At 38.6% G+C, this 18,183-nt stretch overlaps 1 protein-coding gene across 1 annotated transcript in view; it reads right to left on the bottom strand.

Moving 5' to 3' along the window:
• tbc1d32 (TBC1 domain family, member 32) overlaps nt 1-18,183 on the bottom strand; it is a 108,858-nt gene that overhangs the window by 86,563 nt on the left and 4,112 nt on the right. Inside the window, exons 4-13 of the mRNA XM_030047443.1 lie at nt 14,081-14,258; nt 11,955-12,026; nt 10,636-10,761; nt 10,162-10,240; nt 9,345-9,448; nt 9,042-9,103; nt 8,752-8,902; nt 8,514-8,573; nt 6,044-6,146; nt 3,786-3,923 (exon numbers count right to left, since the gene is read on the bottom strand). Coding sequence (XP_029903303.1) covers nt 3,786-3,923; nt 6,044-6,146; nt 8,514-8,573; nt 8,752-8,902; nt 9,042-9,103; nt 9,345-9,448; nt 10,162-10,240; nt 10,636-10,761; nt 11,955-12,026; nt 14,081-14,258 — 1,073 coding nt within the window. The remainder of the gene's footprint in view (nt 1-3,785; nt 3,924-6,043; nt 6,147-8,513; nt 8,574-8,751; nt 8,903-9,041; nt 9,104-9,344; nt 9,449-10,161; nt 10,241-10,635; nt 10,762-11,954; nt 12,027-14,080; nt 14,259-18,183) is intronic.

The following is an 18,183-nucleotide window of genomic DNA, read 5'->3' as shown; positions in this document are numbered from 1 at the left end:
TGTTGACTAAAACTATGACAAAATGTATTCTGTTGTTTCTCAGGATGCAAATGAGACAAAAACTAAACACTAATTAACCTTTGCTGACAAAAACTATGATGAAATATAATGACAATTTCACCCACAGAGAAGTGTCTGGCTAAAATTAGCTGAACATTAGATGAATCTGCGGATGAATCTTGTTTTTAACTAACTAACTAATCTGCATGCTTTTGTGCTTTCTAATTTGGCTTCTCTTCCTCTAGCTCTTGCCTATTTAACATCAAGGCCTAGGGACTATTGAAAATTAGCTTTGGCTAACACTGACACATTTACAGCTGTTGCAGATGTTAATTAATGTGTACTGTCCCTGTTCAAATAAAGTCCAAAATAAAATAAATATCTTTCCTGCAGCCTGCTTCTGAGCAGGAAAAAACAGCTGACACAGGGACAAAATTTGTTTTGATATGGTTATACAGTATATATGATGCAATTTTACATATACCATATAATAACAAAAGCTGAGTCATAAGAAATAAAAGAAGCTGCAATCAGCAATCAAAAAAGATCACAAACAAATAATATAATTTTAAAAAATTCTGTAGAATTAGACTGAAACTTTTAACGTTTAATTATTTAAAACTAGTGTAGTTTTCATGGACTACAGCTGCTATGGCATTTGCTGAGGAAAACTAGACTAAACTAACAACATTTAAATGGCAAAAATGTGACTAAAACTTGAATGGATTTTAATCAAAAGACTAGGACTAAAACTAAATCAAACTTGGTTGTCAAAATTAACAATGACAAACTTTTCCTGCACCAAATAAGTGTGACATATTTGAGGAATTGGACAATAGTCCAACCAGGACAAGCCCAGCACAGTATTGGTGAAACTGGTTCAGATGCTGGCACATATTATGACACATCTGGGTGACAAGCTGGTCAGGACGGTGGACCGTGGGCTTTGAGTTGCTCATCAACAGGCCTACACTCCCAAAGGACGAGGTTATGAGCGCTATCAAGCATTCTAACTTCCTCAGCGAAATGGCTCATCAGAGTGACTCACTCTAAGAGACAGACAAGACAGAGACGTGACAGGGAATAATATAGTCTTAAGGAGGGACAGCAATAGAAAGTTAGTCTTTTGTCTGTCCACATAACATTCATGCCATTATGCAACTTTATCAACAGAGTAATTAAACTGCAGTGAGGGCAGGACATCATGGCACAGGACTCATGGGAGCGGTCACAAGTTGTAGCAGACAGGACAGTTAATGAGTACATTTGAACAGAGGGAGGGGACAGGAACCACTTTGACTTGAGTTCATGCCAGTCAGACTCACCCTCACGTCACTTTATCTGGGGTGAAGTTATTAGTTAATCGTTCCGCTGATGTTACGCACAACTTGATCACATTTATGAGTTGCATAATATTCATGCAACTAAACCGCTATACTAAGCATTTCAAATGTAATCAAAACTACACAGTAGATTGACATACATTCCCTATCACAGATTCTTTTATTTTGTATCTTCCTTTTGTTTTTACACTGAGCTTCATATCAAAAGTAACTTTGTCCATATATCTGTTCCCCTCCAAACTGAGGTCAGGAATTTTGTCTACAAATTTAAGTATAGTTTTCATCATGTTTTCATCCTGGCAAAAGTATTGTTGACTTCTAGTCATAGTTTTAGTCAACAAAATTTACAGTGGTCAGTATTTTGGAAATACACATGGAATAATAATACTCAGTCCAAGTGGTTGCAGGTTTATCATATTTTCCAGTTTCCCAGCAGGGAGTGGACATGAACGCCCCACCAATTCAGACAATGAAGTCAGGGAAATCACAATCCTAGATGTAGCCTAACACAAATTGGTCCAGTTGTGACTTTTCAAAATTGCTGTGAATGATAATAATGTGATAGGAAAATATCTCAGTTAGCCACAGCTGAAAACATAAAACAGTCAAAAAAAAAAGTCATGTTTGACACATTTGGGCCCTGACCACTTTGCTTTGGTTACTGCTATGATTATTTTTTTTTTAAACAGTGAAAAAGCCACGCCTGCTTGCTAAAGCTAGCCTTGTGGCAACAAAGCACCCCAAAGCACATGAATGCAACTGCACTTTTTATGTGTAACTTTGAAAATCTTCAAGTAGAAGCTTCCAAATCATCCCCTGAATCCTTGATTTGCAAAAGGTTCAGCAGTGGCTTTTTTCCTTGGGGAAGATGAACTTTTTTAATTACTGGATGGTGATGGATGTGTTTTATTCAGTCTGTGCTGACCCGCTCTATTATAGCCTGGTTTGTAAATCTCAATGTGGCGAACAAATCCAGGCTTAATAAAATCGCCAAAGTAGCCAGCGAGGTCACGGGGTGAAACAAGCCCAGTTGTCAGACCTTTTTAAGGGACAAGTGGTAAGGAAAGCTAACAGTATCTTCAACTCCAGCTCATCCTCTATGATGGGTTGAATTTGAGCTCCTATCCTCAGGTTGTCTTTAGACTACCAGCACTTAAGTCCAATAGGACAAAGACATCCTTTGTGTCTTATGCCATCACCCTGGTCAATCAGCATAACTAATATGGTCTATTATCAGCCCTCGCTCTTATTCAGATCTTTTGTTATGGACTGATGTCAGGAAAATTGCCTAAACTGCATATGGCCTTTGTTTGAAATAACTGTTTGATTGCATGTTGTCTCTCAGGTTTTTAAATGGTTTTTACCTGACTGTGAAATAAATTACGCATCCAGGACAACAAAGGTATTGAACTGAGGATGTTAATGCAGCACAACAGAGCCAGGGCCCTGGTATTGTGCATGCTGTCTCACCAGGGAGGCTCCAGTGCACTTAAGTGAAATGGAAGCTCAATTGAATTCATTAGAAACACCTGCATTTACCTTGCCATTCATGGCAAAATGGCTGCTGTGAAAATGGTCTATTCAACAAAACAGCTTGACAACAGCTTGCAAGCTACATAATTGGTATTAGCAAGCCAGCAGCAAATAACAAGAGAGAATGGTGAGGATGAGGAGTCCATTCTGACATGAAGGAAGAGAGTACATCACGTCCTGCAAGGAGAACAGGGACGGAGGAATTTGTCATATCATCCAGGAGCTCTGCTTAAATGGAGCCTGTTTCAGTGTTTTCACATTGACCGTGTCATATTATAAATGGAAACATTAAACATACATTACACTACTACACTGCAAGTCACTTATTATTCCTTGTACACTGAACAAAACTTGCCTGATTCTTGCACATCCTGGCAAAGGACAATATATTCAGCACTAGACAGTGACTGCAGTCAAACTTTTCACAATTAGTGAGAAGAATTTGTAATAAATCAAATAAAATTGCATGAAAACATAAGCAATGTATATAATGAGCTCCATATAAGATAGATCGCAGAAACTGAATGGAGTAGAGCGGTCATTGACCTGTTTGCAGCCGTCATTTGGCTGGTACAGCATGAAATGGCAATTGTGGTTAGTTGCGATGGTGACAAAACACATCAGTCAGCTGCAAGGTGTGTCATAGTAGCTTGACAGCTGAGAAGATATGTTGCGCTGTGGCTGCTTGCCAAGAAGTGGTAATCAATGTTAACAGTTATCAGCAATTGGAATATGGAAGTTAACTCGGTACAACAGACAGTTCTTTGCAATGGCACCATGCACATAAAAATGCCACTATTCTGACCAGCCTGCTGTGTTGATTTGAATGGGAAAGTCCATTCTACACCATTTCAAGTTCTGTGCAATAGATGTTTGAAGCTATACACAGGACAAAGGTCACCACCGCACCTTTGCATTGTCTGACTTTGATGGGGAAGAGCTTGCGTCCATTGGTGTAGATGAGGAGCTTCCCCAGGATACACAGTGAGTGGACGAAGTAGGCATATTCAAGCTCTTTTGCTGTGTAAACACTCCTCTGGACTGAGCCTGGAACAGAAGCAACACAAAAACTTCAGTGTCACAGCAGGACCCTTTATCTCTCTTTACTACCCAGTACTTTCTTGCAAAAGAGACCTGCCCAACAAACTGTTTGCCATTCACTTGAAAAAATAAAATATCAATAGTAGCAATAGATTATTTTGGTCCTTCTATTCAATTTTACAAAATTAATTCACATATAAATACATAATTAATAAATTTATCACAAGGATCAATGGATATAAACAATATTTCAGTGACTGAAAAGGTGTAGGTTGAAATCCTAGCTTTTGATACCTGCTAAATTTATACTATATAATTTATTTATAATACAAAACAATACAAACCAAAAACAAATGTCCCACACTTTTCAAATACTGCATTTATAGTCCAGTTTTGTATTTATTTTTTACCATCTTATTTTTAATTTAAATATGTGAAGGGTACTACATCTTTGTAATACCTCACAGCTGTTCCATAAGTTAACCCCTTGTTTCTCCATGTAAGAAGGGGTCAGAAGGAAGAGGGAAGAAACAGAAGGAAGAAGGCAGAAGAAATAGCTATGCTTCTATCCAGCTGTAAAGTGAATTTGTCGGTGTTTAAAGTGGCAAGAAAATGAAAGGCAAATTTGCATGTTTTCAACAGCTTGTTTGAAGTGAATAAACCAGCTCCCTGAATGTTGTAAAAATATCCACAATAGAATGAAAAAAAGGAATCTTAAAAGAATTGTTTACTCTCACACTAGTTGTTGTTTTTCTTCAGTGTAGCTAAGGGTCATAGAGTATTTCTTGCTTTCATGTGAGCACCGAAACAAAGATATGAATACATTTCTAACACAAGGTCGCTGCAGGATACCAAAAGCCATTCTTGAACTCTTATGCAATGAGACTGACATTGGGCGAAAAAAAAAAAAAATGCGTTGCCACTTTGTGCTTTCTCCAACATGATAAGACAGTCACTGATAAGTTAGTCTCTGCCTGGACAACAGTGATCATTTGGTTAGGGCCTGCAGTTTACAGCCACATAAAGCACTTATATAACACAATATGTACATGTTTATTTGTGAGAAAGCAGAAAGGACAGAAATTCAGCTCTTGCCAGTAAAATAAGCCAGTAAAATATGTTGAAATTATAGAATAGCCCAGACAGCCCTTGTCCGTTTTGAGGAGTGTATCAGTGGCATGGAGTTGGCATATCTCCACTCATCCAAGACAAGGTCAAAATATTCAGCCTCGAGAAGCCAGCTGGCCTACAGGAGATAAGATACAATAAGCCTGGTTCTGACATTCCCCACCCCGCCTTCCTCTTGTTTTTCCATAACCAGAGATAAAGGTTTCAGAGTTTCTGGCAGATGATGGAAGGAGAGAAAGGTTGATGGAAAAATCACTTCCAACATCTGCATTCTCTTCAGTGAAGCCAAAAGACACCAGTTATGGAGCTTTCCACTGAACTCTGAACTACGATAAACCCAACTTCCTACACATGGCATCAAGGAACACCATTTAAGTTGGAACTCCAAGTTGGAATTACAGAGAAAATGTTAAAGCTCCAAGTTTGCCAAAACACCCACATGACACAACACAATGTTGTTGTATCTTCACGCAGGTGTCCAATGGCTGCTGCAGTGGGACACATTCAGCATGGGAGGTGGAAAGTTCCAGTTTCAAAGACAGGAACATCTGACAGTCAGTGGAAAGCTCCATTAGTGGAAAGGGGACAAGAACCAAGGGGGTTTATGGGAAATGTACTCTTAATGTTTGAAAGTGAGTGGGGAAAAAAAATCCACACGTGGTAGCAACATTAGGAGGTAGCTTGATGACATGACATTATTGTTTAATATAGCAGCCAATGAGCACATTCAATACTGATAACATAGATCCCTCCCTAGCACTAACGATAGAGGCTAAAAGGGACTAATTTATTGGGAAATCATATATGGTGATACAGCTACAGAATATAGATTTTGTGATCATAATGCCTTTTTGTTACAGTGTTACAATTTGGGCGTATCAATATTGGGTCGTGGTGGCTTCACTTTTTATTCCATCATCAGCAATCCATTTATTTTTATCACAGATGAGTGGTATTAGACATATCTGTCAGTCAGTGAAATCCTGTATTTCACTTACAGATGTTCTGCTGCTCCGCTGACTGGCTCAAATCAGCGGTCTCGTCTGAGAAATGTTCACAGCACTCTCTGTAATGAACACACTGCTGAACAGCTGCTACAATCTGGGGGAAAAACAATGCATCTTAGTTGCAGAATATTTCTCATTTGCTGGAAGAAATTAAACATAATATGACTAAACACTATCAAATGACCAAAAAAAGTTACTGGAGGACTGGGATTACACATCTGTGATACTGGAAACCTGATTGTAAAAGAGGCTTTTAAAGACTTTTATAGGCTTTTCTTTGCCTGTCTATTACCTCATATTTTACATACATTCCGCTTTATGTATTGTTTCATAGTGTTTTTATAGTTTTTATAAAGCATAAACCTTTCATTTTACAAATCGTGTCATCACTTTTTACTTTTCTTTTTTAGTGTCCTGTGTTTTAAGGCTTGGTCATTGTAAAGCATTTTAACTTTGTTTTGGAAAGGGGCTATACAAATAAAATGATTCATTATCATCATTATAAGTAGCAGTAGTAGCCGTATGTCATTTAACTATGTAATCAACAGTTTTAAAGCTGAAGTGAGTCAGAATTCATACTGACTGGAGGGGAAGGGGTGATTCCATAAGGGGCCGAATCAAGTCTGATAGTTCGTGAATCCCAGTGCCGGGCGTCGGGTTCTACCATTTGGTTTCTTGGTTTCATGGTTTCATGCTAACTCTCTTTTTATCTATTACAACCATCTGTATACTTCAATACCATCTGTATATTTCATATTTATTACCATCTGTATATTTTTCACATTTCATATCTCATATTCTTAGGTTAGTCCTTATTGTATATTTTTAGTCTTTATTGTATATATTTAGTCTTTATTGTCTTTATTGTATATATTTAGCCTTTATTGTCTTTATTGTACAGGGTGACCCAAAAAAACGGGAATTTTTGAAGTGCGTATTGGCAGACATGAGCAAGTGGCAGCACAATTTTTAAAAAATGAAAATTCCATCATTGTTTCTTAAATGGCATGTTTTCAGGTTTCAGTTACTATGAATAAAATATTTTTCTTCCATTACTCTTGGTTTTATTGGATTGTTAAAAAGTTCCCGTTTTTTTGGGTCACCCTGTATATATTTAGTCTTTATTGTATATACTTCTGCATCTATTCTATTCTACTTAACTTTATTTTATGTTTCTATTGATACTGCTGTAACATGAGAATTTGAATGAATGAATGAATGAATGAATGAATGGTTTATTTTTGGTTTTGGTTTGTACATCAATCATTGCACACAGTACAACAATCACAATAAACATAAAAAAACCAAAAAAAGGATTAGGCTAGAAGCAAAAGCTTATTTTTGCACTGCAACACAAGAGGACTTCAGAGCTTACAGCCCTTCAGAAAAGTTAGTGGAAGTTTCCACTCAGAAAGCAGCAGGGATGACTCCCTGTAATCCTCTCTAAAGTCAGTAGGATACAGGGTCTAGAGGCTCAGAGGAGGGTCAGGATTACAGAATCAATTCCTCATTAATCTCAATCTGGAACTCATTAGAGCTCCTGTGCCCTGTTGTCCCAGACACCCAAGCTGACCTGACTGATCTGGCTGTGTAAATTACACACATTCATGAATAGAGGGTGGGAAATTAACAGCAGTCACCGGTCAAATGCTAGACGTTTTGGCTCTCTAGTTAGTCTATTGCATCAGCCAGTTTGACGCACAGCCAAGCCTCTGGAGGTTACTGTCCACTCTAAAAATCAGTTTGGCAGGAAGACAGTGGGATATAGGGGTAGTGGTAAAAGAAGCTGATCAACTGTGGATTTTACCAGCCTGTAAAACAACATAAAGTCAGCGGTACATCTTGTCTATAAACTAATATAATCTAAAACAGCCTAATTTTACGACAAACCAGAGGCTAAAATGGCTGTGAGGTCGGCAGAGAGGAAGCATACACTCAGATACTCTTGGAGATCAATGAATGTACTTGCAGTGTGTGATAGATTGGAAAATTTTACATGAAAAACATGAAAAACTGTTGCTCTCTCACTTCACACAGTGCTCTGCATTTCGAATCAATCTTTAGGTTTCTAACTTTTAGATGATGTGTACCAACTCTAGTTTGCATCTACTGTTGACCTTTTATTTCCCCCCTGTTTCCACCAGAAAATAGTTCCCAGGAAAACACTTACTTTACACAGTGAATTATCAGTTCTGTAGTTTATGAATAGTGACGCCTTTGTTAGTCCCCAAAGCAGAAAATTATAAGGTGGGTGTTTCAACCAAAAATTCATATTTAGAAAATCAAGGGATTTTGATTATATGTCACACCTGACACACAGTTTGATGCTGTTTTTTTTTTTTGTTTTTTTGTTTTGTTTGTTTGTTTGTTTGGCTGTTTCCCTATGACACCAGACTTTTCAAAGTCTGGCACTACAAAGACAGTGGTGAGCAAGTTATTGATTGTTGACTCCATCACTCACCAAAGACTTGTATTTTCTCTCCAGGAGTCTGAAAACCACAGTCCTGCTATAGTAACCATGCTGAGAGAGGGAGGGGAGCAGAGGTGCAGAAAAAGACAGAGCATATGTGATGTATGAGAGATGAATAAACAAGAGAGTATGAGCAACAGAGGTGATATAACTGAGCAATATCATCACCACAAAATAAAAATAAGGAATTCAGCACAAAAACAAACACTTGGTTATTAGTAATACACACCATCCACTTTTTAAACCAGGTAGCTTTAACATCCAGTAAGGCCAGTAGGTGGACAGGTTCCAAGGATTTCTCAGTCCCTGGTGAGGTGCCACTGTGTTCGGGGTGCAAAGACAAAAGGGAGAAGGTGCTCTCTATAACTTCCTCCATGTACCTGGATATGGGCAAGAGGAAAGAGAATTCAGTGTACTAAGCCTGTGCATCCCTCTTCACGTTATGGAAAAATGGTTGTTTTGTTTTCTATAACCTGTGGGGTGCTCCACCGATAGTTACTGTGAGAGACAACAACTTACTTTTCTGGGTGACGAATCCAGAAGGTTGTCACCTCCTTCTGAAAGTCATTCATCAATCGCATCTGGACACAGAGAGCAAAAATAAAAGATAAGCTGATATTAATAACTATAAAATATCATACTTAGATTTTTAAAAATACGCTCACACTTATTATTGCATATGTCTTAATTTGTACACCTTGCATAGATGCTGCAAATTCATACTATTTTCAAACTTCTCACTCTCACTTCTCACCAACTGTATATAATGTAGGTATAGGTATAGGTAGGTGTTTGGTTAGGTATGGGTATGGGGTGCTGCACCTGTTTGAGAAGACGGCTGATGTCAGATCTGTTGATGTCGATGCCTGCTGACCCAGTTGGAAAGCTCAGCTTGTGAGACAGGAAATTAGACTCCACACTTTTAGCTGCACATCAAAAGGCAAAATATAGCTTAGAAGTAATATACATTGCTTTCAATACAGTATATATACTCATATATGTAACATATGGACAATTGGACAATTTATTCCCAATGTATGACAAAATGTATGACTAGTTCTAAAACTATTTAGATTTTAAAATGATTTAGTATGCTAACAAATGAAATGATAATGCCAGGGTTCCTTTTGTGGCGCTGATATAACCTACAACTAAGTCTTCTACTTCCATGTTTTAAAACTTTCTTCATTTCTGGTTTGTGATTGTCATTTTTCTAAATGTGAACAGTCTGGTTTCCACTCAAGCTTGGCTGAAATCCATCTAATGCAATAAGTTGTCAAGTACAGTTTGCCATATTCCTGTAAAATGATCCGTTTGTACAATTTACTGATAGTCCCAGAAATTTCAAGACAATTTATCAAATTCCTTGACTTTCCCTGTCTGGAAAACACATCACAAATTCCCCTCATACTCTGTAAACAACAGATACCATGCAACGCATTGTAATCCTATCAGAAATAAAAAGAAATGGATTATTGTTTGCACTGCGCCAAAGGCAAATTATGACAAGCATGGAAATGAAATTACAGCAATAAAAGGGACATAAAATGCAATTGTTAATAATAAAAAAGGCCTTTGATATAGCATTTTCTAAATGAAGATGCATGGCAATGCAGCTGAATGTAGTAGACGAGCCTACCCAAACTGGTGTAAATCTCCCGTGTCACATTCAGTGGAGAGGAGGAGAGGGTTTTGGCAAAGAACTGTAGAACCTTATCCTGAAGGAGGTGAGGGACATAGAGAAAGCATGAGGGAGCAGTACACACACACAAATCTGCTGGATTGCTTTGCAGCACACAAGGAGTTCACTTTGGGGCCCAAACAGAGCTAAAGCTCACTTTCAGATCACAAATGGTACAAGGAATGAAAGGCAGATGGAAAAATTCAAAAAGTCAAGAGAATGAGACATAAATAGATATTCCAACTAGCCCACATGGCCATGAAATGTTACTGATAGCTCGGTGGCACCAGCCCCTCAATTCTGAAGGGTGATGCCCATCCAAATCCTTCTAGGTTATACCAAAATGTTGTTTACACAGGATGTTTTGCAGACACTGTTTCACTGCAGATCAAACTAAAACTCACAAGTGAGGTGAAGCTTTGTGGGACTCACGCTGAGTTCAGGGTCAGGTTCAGCCAGAGCTGCAGACAGATTCCTGCGCAAGCTGCTCCAGCTCTCACTGCTCAGCACATCGGATGGGGGAGCACAGCACAGGGCCTGCAGTGCCTCCTGACGCACCTAAACACCCAGGGTTTGAAATGAGCTTTTTTGTATCACCAGCAAAAATGGCTGATGAATTTCAAAAGTTACCAACCAAACCAGTGTTACATGGGTTTTGTTGAAATGCTGCCCCAAAGCCCAGTCTAAAATACAGGATTGGAAACTGCTGAGCAACTTTCAGTTCTAAATTTATTGACTAAAGACAACAAACTACCTTTAATATTTTCTTTTAAAAACCTGGCTTACATTACAATGTTTGTAAACTAGAAAAATGTCCCTCAGTAGAGAGCATACCCCCTCCAACGCTATGCAATTCTCAAGATATGCCTTTTCCACATCACATGGTTGACCAAATAAAATTTTTGTCAATTCTTAGTTTTCATGCATTTCATTGAAGGCAATGTTTTTGTTTAATAAATTCAAACATTAAACAGCTATGTGTGTGTGGTTGATTTAGGGAGTATTTATAATGCAGGAGTTACACATGTTTTTGTGATAAGCCACACCCAACACCACACTCTCTTTTAGCCAGTCAGCGACAAAATTTATCAGCTCTTCTTTGCCCCATGTCCAAGGTTTCCACAAGGTTTTGCCATGTTACATGAATCTGTTAGCAAGCTGTACACCTTTTTGTGATAGGCCATGACTGTCACACCCCATTTTGCTCAGTCGTCATGAGAAATTAATCTGCTCTTCTGTGGCTCATGGCCAACCTTTCCACAAAATCTTGCAGTGTTATGTAAATGAACCTTGTTGTGAGAGGCTATGCTTATCACCACAACACTTTTTGACCAATCAGCATGAACAGTAAGTCAGGTCTTTCCTTGCTCACGACTAGCCGTTCCATAAAGTTTTGTGCAAATCCACTCAGAAATGTTTGAGATCTCCTAACAAACAAACAGACAGCATAGGGCGAAAACATATTTTCTACATTATATCCTCCTGATGACTATGGTTTGAGCCTAGTTCAAACAGATGCTGTGATCTTTATAGCTTTTGCAGAACTTAATTCATCTGCCAAGTAAATTTTTACCCACATTTTGTGAGTTGGTGGTGTTAATTTTATACCCTGTAGTACACACAACAGTGACATCACCTCACCTGAACTATACAGGTGATTACCTTAACATCATGTGCACAGGACTACATATGAATCCAGTGCAGTCAGAAATTATGCAACAAAACAATAACTGGCTTGTGAGCATTTGTACCTCTTTGGGTCTGCTGGAGTCAAGTTTTTCAGCCAAGGCTTGCAGCTGCTCCTGTTTGAGGAATGCATAACTCTGGAAAGGAAAATGACGATGCAACAGGTCAGATCAGGTCAGGTAAGATACAATAAAGATTTATATTGTGTGATAGTGATGTGCCAAATACTGCATCTCGAGGTCACTGGATGGACAGCACTTCTCACAGTCCACCATAAATCAACACCAGAGCATGGAAAAAAACAGGCTGTCAAAAGACAACAACAGCAGTGCTGAATACTTATCCACAGATTGGTGCAGATACAACCTTTGCAGCATAAGTCGATCAATCAATCAATCAATCAATCAATCAATCAAATCAAGTTTATTTATGTAGTACATCTTCATACAATAGAATGCAATTCAAAGTGTTTTACAATAAAACAGATTAAAAGAAATGAATGAAAACAGGAATAAAAGATTAAAGACTGACCCGACTTGAAACAAAACCATAAATTCCAGTTTTTAAGTATGGTTTAGACACAAGCAAACTGACTCTTAGACTCTTACACATAAGCAAACTGCTTACTTGACATAAGCGAACTGGCCAAGTTTTTGAGATGATAAAAAGCAGCTTTAATTATTTTTAAAATGATTATTGAAGTTGAGATCTGAGTTAGCTAGTCCACCAAAACTTCATCTGATATGTGTAGTTGTTTTTAAACCTTGGGAGTCAAGGTGGGAGACAACTTTCTGTCTTGCTTCTTTGTTCACAAATTTCAATTTCAGTTTTGTCTTTATTTCACTGGAGGAAAATGTTGACAAATCCAGCTGTTAAGATGCTCAGTGCAGTGATGCAAGCAGTCAACAGGGCTGTAGTCTTCCAGCGAGAGCACCAGGTAGATTTGTGTGTCATCTGCATAGCTGTGACATGACACTTGGTTCCTTTGAAGGATTTAACTCAAAGGGAGCAGAAGCTGAACAAAAGAGGGCCAAGACTAAAGCCTTAGGAGATACCACAAGTCAGAGTGGTCTGCTTGGATTCGTAATTGCTAATGGCTGTGAAGTGGCTGTGAAGTATTTGATGATAGTATCAAATAATATCACTATCAAATGTTGCATTGAAGTCCAGCAAAACAAGAAATTAGATTTTACCAGAGTCAATATTTAAAAAATATTGTTCAAAACCTGGACAAGTGCAGTCTCTGTGCTGAGATCGAAACCCTGACTCAAAAGTGTCAAATGAGGTTTAGAAAGTTTTCAAGCTGATTAAAAACAACTCTCTTGAGGATCTTACTAATGAAGGGAAGATTGGAAATCGGTTGGTAATTATTTAGTAGGAATGGGTCAAGGTTTTTCTTTTTTACAAGGGGCTTAATGACTGTAGGGGGGAGCAGTTTACCAGCAGTAGTTCTGAGGCGAAGCAGCAGAGATTACCCATTAAGAGGCAGAAGGGGACAGAATCTAATTGGCATGTAGACAGTTTAAGATGTTATATTTTTTTCTTCAAGTGTTTCATTGTTAATGTCACTGAATTGAGACAAATGAGATAAACCAATAATCATCAGAGATTATTATTGGTTTATCTTATTAGTTTAGCTTTGTTGTTCGATGAAGCTCAGCTGATGACCAATCAAATGTTGCTAATTTTATTATTGAAAATCATTGCAAACTCATTGCATTTGTTAACAAGGAGAAATTCAGGGGATAATTGAACTGGGGGGGTTGACAGTTTACCACCAGTAGCACAGAGAGTTTGGAAAAGAAATACCTGACTTTATTTGTTTCCAATTTGTAAGAATGTTATTTCTCTTTGTATAGGTCATAGTGGATTTGGAGCCTTGTTTTCTTCCATCCGACACTCTCATGTCTTATTTTTTATTGCTGGAGTAAGTGATCATAAACTTTCTTTGAGTTGATTAAGATGATTATTTTTAAGAATGTTTGTCAGGGGGAAGTCCACCTCAATGGCAGGAGGCTAACAGTTTTTGGAGCACCCTGCCAGTATCCAGCACTCAGTAACAATGACAGGAAGATAGCACCACTACTGTCCTACATAATAAAGGGGAGGAAGTGAAATAACATCAATTTTTCAGAGCGGGTGAAGTATCCTTTTAAGCATCTGCATATGACCTGCTGTTCCATTCACTCACCTGGTTGAATGAGGAGTCGCTGTCAGAGCAGTTGTCAGTGTAGTGGCTGTTGGACTGGCCGTGCTGCTTCTCCTGGTCTGTCTCCTCCTTCCTCATCTGGTCCTCCTCAAATCTGTTGATCAAAGACTCCACCACGACAATCATGGTGTTCTTCAGGGTCTGCATCATCTGCTTGTATCTGTGACAGAAAGAAAGGGGATATCATTGTATTAGTAGTAGAACTACTTTCAGGCCTTTTGCCACACCCACTCCACAGAAAGTGAAGTGTGTCTGAGTGAAATTTCACCTACAAACATCCACACTCCAAATAATTTCTTTTCCTTACATAAACACTGTTTCCTATTCAACAGCTGATGTTAAGTCAGCTAGTTTGGCAGCATTAGCTAGTTAGCTAGCTGTTAAACCAGTTACTATACAAGTGTTTTATATGTTTAAGGTTGGGTGATGGCGAAAAATTAATTTTATAGACATGTCGAAAAGAGCTGTGACTCTTTGCTCTATGGCCCATTTCTTCACACTAAAAGTACCAAGCTTAGGGGATATTTTAGACTCTGATCCTTGTTTTAAGCCACACATAAACAAAGTCACAAAATCAGCTTTTTATCATCTTGCAAATATTGTTAAAGTCCAGCCTTTTTGTAATCAGTACGATGCATAAAAGCTAATTCATACTGTTATCTCAAGAGGGTTGGATTATTGCAATGCATGTTTTACAGGTCTTGACAAAAGAGAGTGCATTACTGCATTTGGCTGAACTACACTGGCTTCCTGTTCCTTTTAAATTTGATTTTATGGTCCTTTTACTTGTTTTTAAAGCTCTTAATGATTGACAACCAGACTACATTGCTTTTTTTCTGCTTTGTTATGAGTCTCCATGCTCACTTTGATCATACACTGCATGACTGTTAAAGGTTCTGAAGCAACGGCATAAGAAAACTGGGGATGCAGCTTCTTTCATCTAAGCTCCGAACACCCTCCCTAAAGATATTAGGGAGGCAAGCTCAATAAACATTTCAAATGAACACCTTAAGGAGGAACACACTAGAATCACCAGTAGCAAGCCATTTCAACTTGAACATGAGGCTGGGCCAAAAAGGTGGGGGTATAAACCAACAACTGCTCAGGAGGGAAACGTGGATTTTCAGGCTTGAGACTCTCCCCAATTGGACTTTATAAGGAGGTTGAACCGTCTCCCTTTCTCTAATGTTTATATTTGATGAAATGTTTTCACACTGAACACTATCTGAAATCATGTTGTGTTGATCTACAATTTGATATACCGCTACAGCTAATCCATGTATCTCGTGGTGTGTGCGGTCTACCAAGCATCAGTGGTGATATTACGTAACTGCAGCATGTGTGACTGTGTGGGCAGGGTCCGAGAAAGGTCTTTTTGGTCTTTTTTTGGTGGACAGTGTCATTGAGGCCGCTTTGCAATGATTGGCTGGATCGCTGAAACAAATGCCAGACATGAACAGTACTGCATCACTATGGCAACGCAAAACCATAAACTGACTGACGCCTGCAGAGACTGTACATACGCTGCACGCCGTCAACACCACAAACCCTCAAAAGAAGCATAAATAGTTTTTTTATACGTTTTTCTCATGGTTTTACTTAGATACATTCTTTGTGACACTGAAAAGTCCAAGTGAAAAGTGTACCTCCTGCCACAGGTGCTATTAATTAAGTTGAGCGCCTCCTGTGGCGATTTTGAGGTTTGAGGTTTTTAGACACTTCACTAAAAGCCACTGTCATAACTTTTTCATGTAACTCACTGAGGAACTTTTCCAAAGAAAACTTAAAACATTCATTTCACGTAGCATTTGGCTAGCTGTTAATGTGCACCTTTTCACAATGCTTCTTACTATTTGTTTTACTGTATTTTAATTTAACTATTGTTTTGTTGTCATTGCTGTAGTGTTTGTAGTTTTTTACACTTTTGTATTCTTTGTAACTTAGTTTACTTACTTTTACTGTACTGTTATGTTTTTTATTGTATTGTCTGCTATATTCTGTGTATGGAAGGTGCTATACATATACAGGTATTATTGATTTAATCAGATCCACAATTTTAGGTAACCAAAATACTAATTTTAATTCAGTTGAATGTCTGTTTTACCCTGAGGAAACACTGGACAGTTTTGTCCTGGTTGATGCTGACATGCTTGGTAGAGTAAGTTCCCAAGTCAAACCAACAACCTGCCTTTTAGACCCGATCCCAACATCACTTTTTAAAACATTTTATGGATTCTTTGAAGTTGAGCTTTTAAACATTGTCAATTGTTCTCTTCAGACAGGCGTCTTCCCTGCAGCTTTTAAAACAGCTGTAGTGAGGCCTCTTCTGAAGAAGAACAATTTGGATCCCAGCATTCTTAATAATTACAGACCAGTATCCAACTTACCATTTTTAAGTAAAATTTTAGAAAAAATTGTTTTTATTCAGCTGAATGATTTTTTAATTAATCACTCAATCTTTGAGAAGTTTCAGTCTGGTTTTAGGATGAATCACAGTACAGAGACTGCACTGTTAAAAATTGTTAATGACCTCAGGTGCAATTTGGACACACACAAGCTTTCAGTCCTTGTGCTACTGGATCTAAGCGCTGCTTTCGATACAGTAGATCACACTATTCTTTTAAATAGACTCAGACACCTGGTCGGCCTCTCTGGCACTGTTTTTAAGTGGTTCACTTCCTATCTCACAGCAAGAAAATTCCTGGTAAGCTTGGATACGTGCTCCTCAAGAATACATGAGATAAAATGTGGTGTGCCCCAAGGATCAATTTTAGGCCCTATTCTTTTTAATTTATATATGCTCCCACTTGGCAGTGTCATCAGGAGACATGGGATCAATTTCCACAGCTATGCTGATGACACACAGCTGTATATTTCCATGTCTCCTGATGACACAGGGCCACTGGATGCCCTTTTTAACTGTATTTTAGACATCAAATCCTGGATGGCAGAAAATTTCCTGCAGCTCAACCAGGACAAAACTGAAGTTTTAATCATCGGTCCTGAGGCCCAGAGAGTGAAACTTTTACCAAAACTACAAACACTGTCTTTAAATCCATCCAATCATGTAAAAAATCTGGGTGTCATTTTTGACTCTGAGCTCAATTTTATTCCACACATTAAAAATGTTACAAAAACAGGATTTTATCATTTAAAGAACATAGCCAGAGTCCGCCCGTTTCTCTCTCGGGCAAATACAGAGATGCTGATGCATGCTTTTATCTCCAGTCGTATTGACTATTGCAATGCCCTGCTTTCTGGTCTTCCTAAAAGAAACATCACAAATTTACAACTTCTACAGAACTCAGCTGCACGTGTGCTGACGAGGACCAGAAGGCAGGCGCATATTACACCGGTTTTAGAATCACTGCATTGGCTCCCTGTATGTTTCAGGATCGATTTTAAGGTTCTCTTAATAGTTTTTAAATGTCTTAGGGGTCTTGGGCCTTCTTATCTTTCTGAATTGCTTTTACGTTATGAACCCTCGCGGACCCTCAGGTCCTCCGACACCGGCCTGTTATGTATTCCCAGAGTTAAAACACGAACACACGGTGAGGCATCTTTCCAGTTTTATGGCCCCCGATTGTGGAACAGCCTGCCGGAGGACCTGAGGGCCGCAGAGAACGTTGATATTTTTAAAAATAGGCTCAAGACCCACCTCTTTAATTTGGCTTTTAACCCATGCTCTTAATATGCTCTTTCTTTTAACCTGACTTTTATTTATTTAATGTTTATTTTATACCCTATACCTTTTGTTTTGGCTCTTACCTAAATGTTCTTATATGTTTATACATGCTTATTTTAGCTTTTATTGATGCTCTTATATATTTTTACTTTATATGTTTTTATTTCTCTATATACTTTTTTATATTCTTATTTTATATGTTTTCATACTTTTATCCCATATATCCAGTGTTTCCTCAGTGGGGGCCCTCTGCGCTGGGGGCTGTCCTCGGCTGGGGCTGGGATGTCTCTTCTCGTGGGGCACACCGGCTGGGGTGGGTGGGTGCTCTGTGGCTCTGTGGCGGTGCCCCGCTGCAGTGCCATGGGTCCTCTGCCTACCTGTGGTTTGGTGGGCCCCTGAG

The sequence above is a fragment of the Myripristis murdjan genome, chromosome 24 (assembly GCF_902150065.1).
Source record: "Myripristis murdjan chromosome 24, fMyrMur1.1, whole genome shotgun sequence".
Lineage (NCBI taxonomy): Eukaryota > Metazoa > Chordata > Actinopteri > Holocentriformes > Holocentridae > Myripristis > Myripristis murdjan.
This window is presented reverse-complemented; position numbering and strand designations above follow the sequence as displayed.